This window comes from Canis aureus, chromosome 24, assembly GCF_053574225.1.
Source record: "Canis aureus isolate CA01 chromosome 24, VMU_Caureus_v.1.0, whole genome shotgun sequence".
NCBI lineage: Eukaryota > Metazoa > Chordata > Mammalia > Carnivora > Canidae > Canis > Canis aureus.
The window spans coordinates 17,946,771-17,963,999 of NC_135634.1; the positions used below are offsets into that span (position 1 = coordinate 17,946,771).

The 17,229-nt window shown below is 37.5% G+C and overlaps 1 protein-coding gene across 5 annotated transcripts in view; it reads left to right on the forward strand.

Annotated features, from left to right (window-relative positions):
• Positions 1-17,229, forward strand: part of SKA3 (spindle and kinetochore associated complex subunit 3) — a 33,244-nt gene that overhangs the window by 6,310 nt on the left and 9,705 nt on the right. Inside the window, exons 4-10 of one of the 5 annotated variants that reach the window (XM_077868418.1) lie at positions 990-1,401; positions 4,802-4,887; positions 6,479-6,589; positions 8,439-8,524; positions 11,119-11,322; positions 12,566-12,696; positions 12,862-14,309. In XM_077868418.1, the coding sequence (XP_077724544.1) occupies positions 990-1,401; positions 4,802-4,887; positions 6,479-6,589; positions 8,439-8,524; positions 11,119-11,322; positions 12,566-12,694 (1,028 nt within the window). In that variant the 3' untranslated portion in view covers positions 12,695-12,696; positions 12,862-14,309. Of the gene's footprint in view, positions 1-989; positions 1,402-4,801; positions 4,888-6,478; positions 6,590-8,438; positions 8,525-11,118; positions 11,323-12,565; positions 12,697-12,861; positions 14,310-17,229 lie in introns of those variants that run through there. The other 4 variants (XM_077868422.1, XM_077868419.1, XM_077868420.1 and 1 more) reach the window with 4 other exon arrangements.

Genomic DNA, 17,229 nt, shown 5'->3' on the forward strand with positions numbered 1-17,229 from the left:
TCATTTTTCTTTTCCACTTCATGCTACACATTTTACATTTGTCCCTCAGCATTTTCTTACACCCATTCCATTCTCCATACCCATACCTTTTATCTCACTGAAACCCTGTCGTTTATTAAGATAATCTCTGCCCAGATTCTGGCCAGATCCGCTTCTTTCTGGTTATCCTCTATGACTTTCTCTTGTCTTACATGAAAAGCTAGTATTTCTCCTTCTTGGATTCTTTTTGGTATCATAGGTGCTATCTCAGACCTTTTAACTGCAATTTGGGTCCCACACCAAATTCATTAACCATTTATGTATGCAGGAAATGGAAAAAGATTGTGGGGAAAAGCATAGTTGTTAAATTATTTAGTCTGAAATGTTCAGTGTGGTTAAGCACCTGGGATCTGGAGCCAGATATAACCTATTCCAGGTTGAGAAACTTTATGTCTTTCTGTTACTCTCCTTTTATTTTCCTCAACCAGGCTCTTGATACTGGTGTTCCAGACTAAGGATAAAAACTTATCTTGGTGTACCAATCTTTTCATTTTAACTTATAGTCTTTTCATTTAACTTCTTTTAAATGAAAAATCTAAAATAATATTATACTTTGTGTTAAATCTAGAACACAGTTAATTCCACTCTGTAATGTCATAAAATGATAAAATGGTTCCACAATTAGGGAAGATAGGTAAATCACAGTATAACTGGAGAAGTAAGCATATTGGACTTTAATTTGCATTGATTTTTCATCTTTTAACATTTTAGTTTACTTCTTAAATATGTCATCAAAATGGAATATGGCTAGATGAGAGATACATGTCAGAAACTTCCTAAAGAGACAATTGAAACAAAACTTTAGAGACTAAGCAGGGAATCAGGACTTTTGCTGTCTTGGGACCTTTCAAACAGATCTATCTTTTACTGTTTGTATATATGTAGTACATGGGATTTTGTGGTTTGATGTTTGACCAAAATATGATGACCTCCTTGGTTCTTCCTCACAGTGGATGAACAAGAAATCATGGACTCTGAATCAGAGTCCACGAAGCATGAAAATTTTCAGATGACTGACGTGAAGGACAATCTGTCTGATCCTGCTATTCCGAGCACTTCTGGTTCTGAGAAGTCTCCACGGAGTCCGCAACTTTCTGATTTTGGACTTGAGCGGTACATGATATCCCAAGTTCCACCAAACCCTCCACAGGCAGTAAACAACCATGAGGAAGAGCCAAAAAATTTAACTCCATCTTCCAAACAGTCACTAGTTAAAGAACTAAAAACGCCAAAATGTGCTCTAAAGATGGATGATTTTGAGTGTGTAACTCCTAAATTAGAACACTTTGGTATTTCTGACTATACTGCGTGTTTAAATGAAGATTACACAATGGGACTTAAAAGTATGAAGGAGAATAAAAGGTAAGCCACTTTCATAAAAGGCACATTTTATCTAACTTTCTAAATCTTTTGTATGTATTGACTTTTCCTAGAAGAGATAATGATATTTCAGACAGTAACTTTCCTTCGAATGGTTTTCAGATACTTCACATTTCAAATTTCTTGAATCACCAATTCCGTGAGCAAAGTGTGAGCTCTTGAATTTCCAGTTAGATGCTATAGGAGTAATACAGACCTGAAAACAGATGGCATTTGGCGGGGTAGAGAAGGGGTAGAATCAGTAAGAACCTATGAATGATTTTGCATGGAGATGTGGGAACAGAACAGTTGGGAGTCCAGGATTAAATCAAAGACTTCTATTTTTTTGCTGATCTCAGACAAAAAATGAAGACAGGAATATCTGCAGCTTGGATTAAAGGTGGATGTGTTTCCAGGTTGATTTAGAGGACCCAGTAGAGGTGCTTGAGCGTGGGTATTTTAATATGAATCAGAAGCTCTGTGATCAGTTTTGTCCTGAACTAAAGAAATTGGGAGTGAATAGCGTGGAAGTAGTACTTAAAGAGCTACAACGAAAGGGAAAATACCCTGTATTAAAGCAGCCAAGCAATAGCTAAAAATAAATCCATATCTTTCAGAACTGTAATTATTAAAGAAGGAAAATAAACATTCAACTTAGTCAAGTAAAAACCCCACAGTTGTAGGGCAAAGAGAAGGGAATAAACACCAAAGATAAAATAAAATGTATTAGAAAATATTTTTAGAAGCTTAGAGTTGATAAATCTAAGAACTGGTTCTTACTTAAACATAAATGCAAATAACAAAATTAGGAATTAAGGGCTATATTTTTTCTTTTTTAAGTTATAGAAATATTACAGAGTATGTATGGGAAAATTTGCAAAGTTCAGATAAGTGAAAAATTTTTTTAAATAATACACAGCTATCAAAATGAACTTGAAGTCAGAAACCTGTATAGACCAAAGTCAGAGAAGAAAATGGAAAAAGCTATCAGAGAACTAAGTCCAAAAAGCTCAGAGCACAGAAAGGATTCTGGATGAATCCTTTCATAATTTCATAGAACATATATATTTCATATATAAAGTTATTTTTATGAGGAAGAGATATACATTCTATTGTGGGTCCCAGCACCTTCAGATTCATGAAACCTGTTTTAACATTTCCTCACTAGTAAAATATGTGTATAACCATTCCCATTCTGCTTACCACACAAAGTCAGTGTGGTATAATGGATAACGAAGTTATAAATTGCCTTAAGAATGAGATGCTATGAAAATAATTACCTTTAAAAAGAACTGTCATTATCAGAGGTCTACAAACTACTGCTACAGGCCAAATCCAGCCTGCTGCCTATTTTTGGTAAATAAAGTTTTATTGGAGTATAGACTTAAAAAAAGTTCTTCTGAAAGTAGAATAAGAAAACTGCTGCAGTTTAGTTTATGAGATTGACATACCCTTGATACAAATACTGACAAAGCATGCAAAAGGAAACTATAGCCAATCTAATTTATGAACATGTATGTACAATCCCAATTAAAAAAGCAGATTGAATTAACAGAATATTAAAAATACAGTGGACAACTTTCAAGTTAAGCTTATCCTCAGAATGCTAACATAGTTTAATACTTAGCCACTCATAAAATACATTATTTTAATGATTTAATAACAGGGTAATCTCAATAGATACCAATAAGGAATTTGATAAAATTTGACACTCATCCCTCATTTAAAAAGCTCGATCAAACTCTAAATTGAATACTTCATTAACATGATAAACTGGGTATATCACTTAATAATGAGCTATCTGTTATCATCACTTCATGTAATTATTGATACTCTGGCCGGTAAGTATGTCTAGGCCGTGTTTTGTATGTGGGCAACTCAAGAAACTCACATCTAGATCTTCAAGAAAGAGGCTGATAGAAGATAACCATTTAAAATAATATGCTTTCCTATATTTTATTAATAAATAATTTCTACACAAAGTAGAAAAAATCCATTCATGTTTGCAACAAAAAAGTAAAATACCAATATAAGTCATAGATAAAGGTCTTATATGATAAAAACCATAGAACATTTCTGAATTTCATGAAGGGGAAATTAGGGATTATTATGTTTTTCTTCATCCGAATTTATTGGATATTGCTAATAAGATGTTGAATCACAGCAAATTAATTTATAGATGTCATACATTTACAACAAAGCCTTGCTAGGATTTTTTTTAAGGTGGAGAAAGGGATATTTGATAAAATGATTCTAAAATTTATTTGGAAGAATAAAAATAGGAGTAGCTTGAAAAAGTAATGAAAAACAGTAATATGGGAATTTGACCTTCTTATATTGAAATATATAAAGCTATAATAAAAAAAACTGTAATAGAATAGACTTAAAACTGGATCCCAGGGACGCCTGGGTGGCTCCCTGGGTGGCTCCCTGGTTGGGTGCCTGCCTTCAGCATAGGGCGTGATCCTGGGGTCCTGGAATCGAGTACCGCATCGGGCTCCCTGCCTGGAGCTTGCTTCTTCCTCTGCCTGTATCTCTGCTTCTCTCTCTCTCTCTCTGTGTCTCTCATGAATAAATAAAATCTTAAAAAAAAAAAAAAAAACTGGAGCCCAGAAACCAACTCTAATTTATATATAAGAAGGTGTTTTTGAACTAAGAATGTTCAGTAAATTATGCTAGGACAATCGGTTAATTGAACCAACTTACAGTATTTGATGACACTCATCTTTATAACTGTATTTCAGATATCTGGGTAATTGGCTAGAATATTTTTAGTAACTAGATGATAGGATCAGTCTTTTTAGTCTAAAAAAATGGCAAGTTCTCTCTTTTTTTTTTTTTTTTTTTTAGATTTTATTTCACAGAGAGCGAGCACAAGCAGGAGGAGCAGCAGGCAGAGAGAGGGAGAAGCAGGCTCCCCAATGAGCAGGGAGCCCCATGTGGGGCTCAATCCCAGGACCCTGGGATCATAAACCTAGCCTAAGGCAGATGCTTAACTGATTGAGCTACCCATTTGCCCCCCAAAATGACAACTTCTTAACCTATATCTGTAAACTGGTTGCAAAATTCCACTTGATGGTTTTGAAGCCATGAGCTATATATAATTCCTGTATTTGAACTAATGAGTTAAACTTATGGTATACCCTTAAGTCAGAATGTCTTAACCCACTTCTGAGCCACACCTGTCAATACAAAGTGGTTCATAACCTTTTTTGAGTCATGGGTATATGTTAATTTAAAAAAAAAAAAGAATAGTTCCATGGGACTTCTGTTCTGTAAAACAGAACTGAACATTTGTCCAGACTTGATGATATATAATATGTAGTAAAATTGAACTTTTTCACAGAGATTCAATATTAACTTTTATTTTTTAATCTTAAAATTTCTTTATGAATCACACCAGTGAAGAGGTGATAGGACCAGAACCAGTGACCAGTAATAATTTCTTTGCCACTCCTGGCATCATAATCCAGGATTTGAAAAAAAATGGTAAGTGTAACAATTACATTAACTTCTCAGCTATCCTTCTTCTAGATTATCTTTTTACAAAAATGATTCTGTCATCTTAGACATTCTTATAGCCCCTCAGCATCTTCTCAGTTCATAACATTGAGTTTATAAAGTACTATCCCGGGGATTCCTGGGTGGCTCAGCAGTTTAGTTCCTGCCTTTGGCCCAGGGCGTGATCCTGGAGTCCCGGGATCAAGTCCCACATCGGGCTCCCTTCATGGAGCCTGCTTCTCTCCCTCTGCCTGTGTCTCTGCCTCTCTCTCTGCATTGCTCATGAATAAATAAAATCTTTTTTTTTTTTAAGTGAGTTTCTGTTGTATTGTGGCTTGACCTTCTTCTTCCCCCGCAAAAGTTACCATTATTACAGTCTATACCTATGAAAATTTAGTCACTTGTTTGCCATTTTCTTTATTTACCATTGCTTTTTATATCTCACTCATTCCTTCTGGGTATAGTTTTGTTCTTGTTAAAGCACATCCTTCAGCACTTCTTTCAGAGATGGTATTTCTAGTCTGTGAGCAGTCATCTCTGCTTTTGTGTTTGAAGACATGTTTTTTTCTTTCTCTTTCATTCATTTTTGAGCAATAATTTAGCTGGATATAGACAATAGGTTGACAGCTGACTTCAGTATTTTATAAAGAAATTATGTCATTGTCATCTGGTATCCATTGCTGATGAACATAGTGCTGTGGATCTGATTTGCTTTCCTTTGTAGATCTTTGGTCTTTTCTTCCTGTAGTCAGTAAGATTTTTGTCATTATCTTTGATATTCTGCATTTCTCTAATTTTAAACTATTTTTTTAATTTAATTTAATTTTATTTTATTCTATTTTTATTTTTATTTTTTTAAGATTTGAGAGCGAGAGAATACGAGTGTGGCTGAGCAGGGATGGCCGCCCTGTGCCCCATGTCCCCCCTCCCCGCAGCCCCTGGGACTCACTCCCAGGACTCTGGGATCATGACCTGAGTGAAAGCAGACACTCAACCCACTGAGCCACGCAGGCATCCCTGTTTATTATTTTTATTTATTATGTTTAGAATTCGGTATGATTTTCAAACTAAGGACCCATGTCATCAATTTTGGAAAATACTCTGAGATTATCTCTTGAATAAAATTACGTCTTCTGTAATTCCTCAATTTTTTTTCTCCTGGAATTCCTTTAAGATATATTTTAGAATGTTGTTCTTCAGTCTTCTGGGTTTGTTAACTTCTCCTTCCTTTTCTCTATGCTACCTTGTGCTTGAGTTAGAACGTTCTTTCACTTTGCTATTTTTCTCTTACACTGAGTCTAAATTATTAATCTATTGAATTTTTACTTCAGTGACTACATTTTCTGTTTTATACATCTTTCTTTCAAATGTGACTGCTCCTTTTTTTTTCCCCTTCCATAATAATATTGTTCTCTTGGCTAATGATTTCTGTGCTTTCCTTTATCTCTTTGAATATTTGAAACATTTCTATCTGGAGACTGTTTAAGATGTTGATATTTTTGTTTATTGCTCTGATTTTCTTTCTTGGAGGTGCGTTTCCTTACAGGCTTTTAATTTTTAACTGTGAATCTCTCTTCAGATGACGCTGTTTTCTGTGGAAGTTCTTTAAGCCCTGGCTTGTCCTGTGTAGCTGTTCCATGCTCACCTCAACCAAGGCCTCACTGTTGGCCAGTTGCACCCAGGTTTTTAGGTGAACTGCTTGACTCGGGGTTCCTGTACATGTAGGGTGAACTCAGAACCCACAACTCTGGGCTGTATGGAGTTGATATTCTGATTTTCAATTTTTTTTCTGAAGACTTTACCATTAGCCTAGCTGACTTCTCTTAGCCTCACTGACTTCATCCTGTTCCCCTGGAGCCAGCACCACGGGGCAGATGTTTTCCAGTTGCTGCTTCACAGACCTCACGGCTCTTCCAGGCTCTTGGCTTGATACACTGTGCTTCATTTCACTGCCTCCTTGGTTAAAGCCTGTGCTCATGCCTTCTGTCAGTGCTTGTTTTAGAATCCCAGGGGCTTGGGTATATACATGGACATTTCAGATTAAGTAGATGTTGGCATCTTAGTGTATTTGCTTCCCATCATTCTCTTCATTTATACATAAAGCTAAATCCCTACTCCATTATAATCTCCTTCCCTTCTTCCCCTAAAGTGATGATTATTCTAAAGAAGAACTGTATTGTTTGAAAATTTCATTTAAGTTGCAACATCAAAATTATATTTTGTCACTCGCTTTTTTCATTCAATCAGTGTGAGTCCAGTTCATCCATTTTAATTGTTAAGCATTGTATGAATTAGTCATTTTGTATTTATTTATTTGCTTATTAAGGAGTAATTGTTTTTTACTGTTATAGGCAGTGCTCTAATGAAACTGTTCCTTGTACACCAATGTTATATCTAGGAGTAGAGTTTCTAGATCAGAGGGGATACACATCTTCCCGTTTTCTAGAAAATGCTAACTTGCTACCTTAGAGCAGCTGTTCTGATTCTCACTCATTTTCCGGCACTTGATGATTTGTAGACTTCATAAAATTTTGCCAGTCTGATCATTTTTTTTAACGTTTACTTTTTTTTTTTTTAAGGTTTATTCATTTGTTTTAGAGTGTGTGAGCAGGGGGTGGAGTTGAGGGAGAGAATCTTCAAGCAGACTCCCCTCCAAGCACAGAGCCTAATGCAGGGCTTGATCTCACAACCCTTAGATTATGATCTGAACTGAAACCAAGAGTCAGACACTTAACCAACTGAACCACTCAGGTGCCCCTCTTTGATTTTTTTTTTTTTTTTTTTTTTTTAAGATCACTTTCATGACACTGTGTTAGAGGTATCAAATGTCTGATTCTGTTTCTGGGATCTCTTTCTAAAAGTTCTGATGGTCAGTTATGACTTTAGAATAAATCCTGATGTCTTAGAAGGCAGGTGACTTCTTGCCCTCTTCCTCCTTTTCCTTCTTCAGAAATTTCATTTTCTCCATAAAGATCATACAGATTTTAATATGTAGGTGTCTTCTTTGTTGTTGATGTAAAAAAAGAATTGTATGGTTTTTTTTTTTTTAAGATTTTAAAAATTTGAGAGAGTGAGAGCAAGTGCACAAGCGTGGGTGGGTAGGGTGGCAGCAGAGGCAGAGGGAGAAGCAGACTCCACATTGAGTGGAAGCCTGATGTAAGGCTCGATCCTAGAACTCTGGGATCATGACCTGAGCTGAAAGCAGACACTTAGCTGACGGAGCCACCCAGGTACTCCCCAAAATATTTTTTCTCAAATTATATTTTTGTTTGTTGCTCATTCGCTAGAACTATTCATTTTTATATATTGTTATACCCTGCAGCCTTGCTAAACTTTTATTAGTACTGATGATAATCAGATAAGCAAATATGAAGTTCTGTTTCTTTCTGTCTAGTCAGGCACATTCTATAGCTGTTTCTTGTTATCAAAAATAAAGTGCACAAATTATATTGACTTAAGATTATAACCTAAATGTTGAAATGTTTATTTCAACTTTATTTTCAAATGTATATTTCCATGCCATTGTTTGTATCTTTTAGATGCCGACTCTACAAATTCTCCCTTGGCACCTACATTCTGCACTCCTGGTTTGAAAATTCCTTCTACAAAGAACAGTACAACTTTGGTACGTTTCCATAACATTGAAAGTTCCAATCTTTTCCTGATGACTCATATACACTACTATTTCTAGATTCAAACAGTCTGTTTTAAAAACTTAGACTATTGTATGTCAACTGTACTTTAGTTAAAAAAAAGACTTAGATTAGTGGAGACTTTAAGAGTATTTTTACAAAAAAAAGGTATTATGTATTTCTGGAGGGGAATTTAGCAGCATATAGCAAAAGCTTTAAAATTTTTCATACCCTTTAACCATATCTCAATTTATTCTAAGGCATATTGGCACAAAGAATTATAACAAGGAAGTTATAGAGGAAGGAACAACATTATTTATAGGAGCACAGAATTGGAAAAATCTGAATGTCAAGTGGTAGCAGAGAACCTAAATACACTGAAGTATATGTTTTAAAGAACAGATGATAGAAAGTGACATGCATGCTTATGGATATACAAATACACACAATATACTTTATTGCAGAAAAAAAAATAAAAGAATGGATAGGAAAACACCAGATGTGATTATCTCCCGGTGATAGATTTATGGGTGATTTTTATGCTTTTTCCAAATATTTCTCAATGAACAAATTTATTGTAATTGTACCTCATCACCCTCACCCCTTTTTTAAAAAAGATTTTATTTATTTGACAAAGAGAGGGAAAAAGCACAAGCAGGGGGAGTAGGAGGCGGAAAGAGAGGGAGAAACAGGCTGTCCACCGAGCAGAGAACCTAATGTGGGACTTGAACCCCAGACCCCGGGATCATGACCTGAACTGAAGGCAGACACTTAACCTACCCAGGCACACTCTCATCCTTTTTTTAAAGTCACTATGAACACTTAAGACAACCAATGCAGCAGACTGGGCTGTACAAAAAATGTGAGTAGGGGATCCCTGGGTGGCTCAGTGGTTTAGGGCCTGCCTTTGGTCCAGGGCATGGTCCTGGGATCTGGGATCGAGTTCCGCATCAGGCTCCCGGCATAAAGCCTGCTTCTCCCTCTGCCTGTGTCTCTGCCTCTCTCTCTTTCTCTATCATGAATAAATAAATAAATAAAATCTTTTAAAAAAATATGTGAGTAGTATATGAGGAGCTAATTTGTTTTTAAAAATTTGATGAATTTAGCTGAGTGAAGTAAGTCAGTCGGAGAAGGACAAACATTGTATGTTCTCATTCATTTGGGGAATATGAATAATAGTGAAAGGGAATATAAGGGAAGGGAGAAGAAATGTGTGGGAAATATCAGAGGGGGAGACAGAACGTAAAGACTCCTAACTCTGGGAAACGAACTAGGAGTGGTAGAGGGGGAGGAGGGCAGGGGGTGTGAGTGAATGGGTGACGGGCACTGGGGGTTATTCTGTATGTTGGTAAATTGAACACCAATAAAAAATAAATTAAAAAAAAACAAAAACAAAACAGATGACAACTGTATCAAAGCACAGGGATAATTGCGTGTTGAAATGATATTTGACTAAAACAAGGGGGCATGTAGAAAGCTACTTGGAATTGGCGGTATTGTGGAGGAGCAGCTAATTGCTTGCTCCTCTTGTCACTTTGCTTTTTTTAAGTGACTTAAGCAAGGTACTCTTAAGTTGTGCCTTTATAAATCTTTTCATTTGTGTAATGTGAAAATTATAAATGTGTGATTACCAGTCTCTTTATCCAGCCTCAATTGTATAGTATATTTCCTTTGGACAGTTAATGAGATGCTGGCTTTGTGCAGTTTATCCTGGGAAATAAATGAATAACTTTCTTTAAAAAAGAAATTGATGAATTTAAAATTAACCCTCTGGTTATTGCTATTAAATTGGACAGTGTAGCTATAGACCCACAAAATTCAATTAGTATCAGTTGAAGTATCTCTCAGGTTATTGCCTGCTAGTACTTGCCTCTTACAAGTAGTCCACCCCTTGTATTCCAGTGTGGAAGGCACCAGTCCACTGGACTGATGTGACTTGTTCTTTATTAACTGACCCTGGAGAGGTGAGATTTACTATATTGGTCAGTTTAGCAGGTATTGCATGCTAAGCTTATGTCAGATGGGCTTTCTCCCTTTTGAGTGAGGGCATGTGGTAACACTTTTGCTCACCTGTGTTATTACTCTCACCTGGCCCAGCTTAGTGTTGCCTGAAACTGGGTGGGTGAATCCATCTAAATCTGATTCAGGGACGGCTGGGTGGCTCAGTGGTTGGGTATCTACCTTTGGCTCAGGTTGTGACTCTGCAGTCCTGGGATCGAGTCCCACATTGGGCTCCCCACATGGAGCCTTCTTCTCCCTCTGCCTATGTCTCTGCCTCTCTCTCTGTGTCTCTCATGAATAAATAAATAAAATCTTATAAAATAAAGGTTATAAATCTGATTCAGTCAGGGCCATTTAGTTTTCATATCAAGCTGTAGTTCAGCCGTTATTAGTAATGAAGCATGGTATTTTGTGCTATATATGCCATTCTTTGTTTTCTCAGTTTTTTTTAATAATCAGTCAAGGAAGAACAGGTCATTTTTGTGCTTACTTCTGTGTCGCTTTTGTGCAACAGAACTAAAACTAATAATTTTGTTTATTGTATTTTATATCATAAATTAATGTGTTTTTTTTTTTTGTTCAATAGGGATCCATAAATTATCCATTATCAAAAACAAATAGTTCATCAAATGATTTGGAAGTGAAAGACTGTACATCATTAGTTTTAAATTCAGACAAGTGTTTTGAGAGTTTTGTGGATCCCTCTTCTCCTGTAATTTCTTCTTATGAGAATCTGCTGAGAACACCTACACCTCCAGAAGTAACTACTATTCCAGAAGATATTCTCCAGGTTGTTTTTCCTGGCTATTTCTTTCTCTGATACATTCTTTTCAAAATTTGATATTTATATTAAGGAGCTAAAGCTATGTATAAACTGTCTTATTTCTCATTGGGTGAATGTGCTGGTTTGTGTACTGAGAAAATCTAAATTCTGTCCTGTTATGCTCTTCTGAGCTCAGCACAGGCTCATGACTTCATCATACTTTTATGCACTCATGGTGCATCTTTAACTTCATGTTCTAAAATGTATTCTTAGAATATTTTGTTATAATTTTTCAAGTGTGATTGCCATGTTGTTGACTGTGGTTTCCATTGAAGATATGGCTAGCAAAATCAGAAATGTCATTTAACCTACAGTTCTCCAGGATAGGGTATCACGAATGACTTACATCAGTGTTTCTTGAACCTGAGACATTTTGGACCTTGGTTTTAGAAGCATTGATTTAAATGTTAGAATATCTGATTTCTTAGTACATCATTTACCTGTAGTCTGCTACTGATCTATATACCAACTGCCAGCTCTACTAAATAACCACTAGTCGTCCCGCCCTTAATAGAAGCTAGAGAGCTCGGCAGTATGGCTTAAGCAAGTGGAATTGTTAAGAACTGTTCTAGCAACTGACCTAGCCTGTGGAGCGCTGTGGGAAGGATGAAACTACTCGGAATACCTAAATGCCATTAAAGTGGACTCACCCTGTGATAATCAAGAAAGTATTTGTTACCCTCTTTTTCTCTTTGTTTTGCTGGGCACTTTAAGAAGTGGAGTAAGCATCTTCTGTCTTAATAGGAGTTATCAGGTGTTTCCACTTCGCGGTGATTGATCCTTCTATTTCTATGCCAAAGGGGGGAATGCCTTGTATTTAATGTATCACCTATGTATCAAAAACATAGCTGATATTTCAGACTCTTCTTTTTATAATCTTTAATAGCTGGTCTTTCTTTTGAGCATGTATTTTGCCTCTTTCCTGTATATATTTTACCTAACAACATTGTAAAGGCCTAATTTGCCCTCAGGGACACATTACTGCTTACTCCTGTTAATCTTAGAGTACATTTTAGAAGGCTTTAGAAATCAAGTCTCCACATCCAAATTCAATTTCTAATAACTCCCATCTTTTCTGTGCTGCTGAAAAATTATTTCAAATAACCCATATCTTTAAATTTGCATGGCTTTTCTTGAATGGTTTTTAAGATCTTCCAAATGTGTTGTTTTTTTCCAATGACTTGCTTAAAAGGAATATGTTTTGTTTCAGATTTTATCAAAATACAACTCAAACCTAGCAACTCCTGTAGCAGTGAAAGCTGTGCCACCCAGCAAAGGGTTCCTCACTAAATATGAAGGACCAAACATCCGAGGTCTTGGCAACAAAGAAAACTGGTGAAGGTATGTTACCATTCTAAAGAAATTACCTATGTTATTTGAGGAGAACACTTAAAAATTAACATTCAGATGGTAGTAAAAAAGTTTAATTTTTTTTTTTTTGGTAGTGAAAATTTCTTAATTGACATTTGTCAGCTAGGTTAACAGCCTGTTTCTCTTTTGATGTAGAGCTTGTTATTCTTGGAGTTAAGATTCCTACACGAGCAAGCTGGAAGACATCGTTGGGAATCCAAACCCAATTATTCTATAAGTTTAAAAATATACAGTGATAGTATTGTTATTTGTTTTGTTGATGTCTGTTAGTTAAAAAATCTACCTTTGATTTAAAAAAAAAAAATTGTATCTTTTTGCAGAAATTCTAGTGGATCCTCTCATTGTAGACACTGAATAGATACAGATGAAAGCAGAGCTGGACTTACTTTGTTATTCACATTTCCTTACATGTTCCTCCCTTTTTAAAAACCAACCCATATTAAAGATGAACATCATATATATTTTTTAAGTCGCCACTATGCCCAATGTGCGGCTTGAACTCCTAACCCTGCAAACAAGAGCAGCATGCTCTACTGAGCCAGCTAGGCACCGCTGTTGTAATATGCTTTTTATTAAAATGTGATTTAGTTTAACCTCGGTCTTACTCAGTTTTTTAGTTATTCAGTTTTTAAAGATCATTACTATTTGATTTTATATTTATCCTGCCTAATCTAGCAGAATGGTTGAGCAATATTAGGAAACAAGGTAAATAATTTAAAGATTTTAAGTGTTCTATTACTCAACAGGGCCACCCCAGGCTTCTCCTGGCAAAGGGGGGATGGCGTTGCCATCAGCTGGAGCTGGGCTTCTTCCCTGATTCTGACTCTGCCCTCATCCTATCTCCTCTCACAACTGTTCCAGAGCCTTTCACACTTATTTCAGCAAAGCACTTTTAATACGGTTGTCTACAGTTGACAGCTTAAGTAACTTTAGGAAAAGGGAGGCATTTATTTGCAGGTCTGGGTAATCGTACTATAGGTCTGACAGTTGGAAGCAGAGACTCACCCTGTCAGGATGTCTGATTTTATTTTTACTCCCAGTATTTTACTTTGTGTCAGTTTTATCCTTTCAGATCAGCAATTTCCACGACATGGCCGTTGACCTCTTTAGTTTGGCCACTCAACAGACCTGAGCCTCTAGAAGGTTCTGATGATCTCTCTGGGCCAGGTGCCCTTCTGTGGACTGTCACCCAAGAGCCCAGGAGGCAGGAGACCCTTGCCTCTCGAGCCCTCTGAAAGCTTCAGGCTGCCCTGTCCATTGAGCCCAGGATCCTTCCCAATTAAGTATAATAAGCAGGAAGTAGTTCTAAGTTCATGCAGATATTGTTGTTGCTTTGGCAGCTCCAAAGGGAAAATGAAGACCCTAGCCTATTGTGGAGACCAGTTAAAAATTTGAAAAGAAACAGTTTGCGAGTATCATGACAAGGTGCTTCAAAGGCTTGGGTTTGGAAAATCTGATGCAATAAAGATTACTCTCTTATGATGGTGCCTTCAAAGTCCATTGTGAAGAGCTGTCACATTGTGGTCTTTTCATCTTGTCAGGAAATTGTCATTAAAACTTGATTTAATCCTTTGTTCTAGAAATTACTGTGCTTATAACTAGTATTTGCTTAAGTATGGTGTAAAATCATTTTCAAGATTTTTAGTTTTATTTTTCAAGGTAAAGCTTTGGTCAGCTTTATATAGGTCAACTCCAAATTGCCATCAAGCTCTTGTTGGCCAATTTCCATAGCTACATGCACATACATCCATAGAGCGGGTGAGGCTTGAGGAGGGTGGGGCAGAACAAAGCAAACTCAGGACTGAACCTTGGAGTTTTCTTAACTTTGGGAGATGGAAAGAGCAGCCTAGCAAGGGAGGTTGAGAAGAGGCCAGTGAAGCAAGAAAATATATCATGGAGAGTTGAGTGATCTATCCTGTCAATGTTGCTGAGAATTTAAAAGAGAACTGACCGCAGGACTTGGCAAAATTGATGTTATTGGCAGCACTAATTAATTTTGATGGGGACCTAGGGACAGAAGTCTGCAGTGGATTGAAGAGAAGGGGTGGTGGGGTGAGGAGCAAAGGGTGCTTGAAGATGGGAAATAAAGAATGCTGTAGTTAACATTTCTGGTTGTCTGCTGGTATCCCCAGCTTGTTTTGTGATGCCCCCTCCAAACCCCATTTGTCCGAAATTTCTTTCCCCGACCATTCCCACTTCTCTCCTGTGATCCTAGTTTCTGTTACTTAAGACTACGGTGCTTCCAGCTTATCAAGCTTCAGGTGTTTGGATCTTGCACTTGTTTCCTTGCTTAACCCTTAAACCCTTGCAGTGTCTCCGTGAAATCCAAGATCCTTAATACAGCCTACACGACCCTATATAATCTGACCTTAGGTTACTTTTCACAATTCTCTTGCAACTTATGCTCTAGCCGCACGGGCCAACTTTCTTTTCTTTCCTGCTGTGAGGCTTCATACACACTAAGAAACCTCTTCTTGCCCACTCTGCTTACCTAACACCCTCTCATCCATATGCCCCAGATGCTTGAGGTTTGTCTGCCCACCATTCTTGGCCCTTTAAAGGAAAGCAATATTCTAATTTTCCTTGCAGAATTTACAGCCTACCTAGATCCAGGCTTGACCAAGCAGTGTTAGTGAGGGGCATATAACCACATCAAGTCAGTGAGAGCCAGTTCTAGGACTTCGGGAGCTGCTGGGAAACAACACATTTCTTTTCTGGCTGTGTAGATGTACGTACCTGGAGCTCCCAGCCACCCTCTTCTCACCATGCCAGGAATGTAGCCCTGGCAGAAGAGAGCAAGCAGGAGCTCAGGTGTGACCCTCTGAGCCTAATCATCCAGCTGGGCCTGCAGCCAGCGAGCTCTAGCCCAGGACTTTTCAGTTAAATGCTTCATAAACACCTGGGCTATGCTAGCTGGAGTTCCCTTGTTACTTGAAAGGAATTTCAGCTGATCTGTTTCAGGTCAAAGGTTAAATGCCAGTTTGTTAGTTCCCCAGTCCCAAAGAGGTCCTTCTGCTTAGTTCTGAGCACCCTATTGTCCTCCTTCACAGCACTCCGTAGAATTTGTAATAAAATATTTTAAGTATAGATTTTTGTTTCTACTATTGGACCTTAAACTCAGTAAGGGCAAGGATCTTGTTTGCTTTGTTCATTACAGATACCTAGCAACTTAAGTCCCTGAATGAATTAGTGATAACATCAAACACTGAGATCTCAGTATGCTGCGCACAGCTCTAAATATTTAATTATTAAAATTTTTTTTTTTTTTTTTTAGATCAACTCTTATGAAGTAGGTACTATCATCTTGACTTTCTGGATGAGTAAAGTGTAGCTTTAATGGTGGACTTTCCTTTTCCCTGCTCCATTTCCCACCCCAGATCTTCTTGGCTACCAGATCTTGCTGATGGCCCTACCATCTCTGGGACTTGTTCCCTCCCCCATCCCCTCTGCCACCAGTGCAGTTCTCACCTAGGTTACTGCAGTACCATCATTCCTTTTTATCCTGCACTCCAGTCAAAATAGTACTTCAGGGCTCTGTTGATCTTCCTTTTTTATGTTCATGTTAGATCCTAAATCAAGTATAAATCCAACCCAACCTTTGAGGAGGTGGACAAGCTCCAATGCCATTTCGTGTAGCGAAGGTCTTTGTCATGACACTTCCCCCTCCACCTTTTATCGTATTTCTACTCCCATGCCTAGACTGTAAGACTTTTTGAGGAGGATGCGTATCTGGGTTGGATCTGTGCACCACCAGGGCCTTAGTAGCTGCTACTGGATAGGCACATGTTAAATATATTTTATCCCCTGGTATAGTACTGGAAGGTGAGAGGAGTTAAAGTAATTAGGAATACTACTACTTCTGACAGTTCCCAATAGGTACTCTACAAATTTTGGAAATGCCTAAGGAGGTTCACCTCATTCACAATGTAAACTGCTCCAATTTCAACTCCTATCTGAAATTTTCTTAGGAACTCCTAGCCTGGACAGGAAATTCTGTCAGCCAAAAGCACAAAGCAAAAGGGCAATAAAGACCTTGTAAATAGCTCTTAACTGCACATCCACCACCAGGCACCGTTTCACTGGCTCCTCCCAACAAGCTTTGGGGCTGGTATGTAACAAGAACACCTTTCTACAATTAACTCTGTATCACATTCCCAGGCTCAGGATTTTTGCTTAGAAAAATAATTTTTTAGTATTTTGTATTAAGATTGCTTAATAGGGGATAATAGGGGAAAGAAAATCCATGAATAAACACTTCCTTCAGGCTCGTTCCACTGCAGACTCCCAGGAAATTGCAGCTCAATAGCAAAACCACCTGTATCTAAGCAACAGAACACAACTCGGAACACACAGACCTTGTTCGGCTGCTCTGGCACTCCCAACTAGAAGCAGGACCGTGTCATTGAAGAGGAGTGTTTGGATTTGTATAAAAACTGAAACTGGTCCACTGCACCTTGGCAGAAACCAGTTGTGGAGTTATCAATAACTTGCCCCATTGCTGTA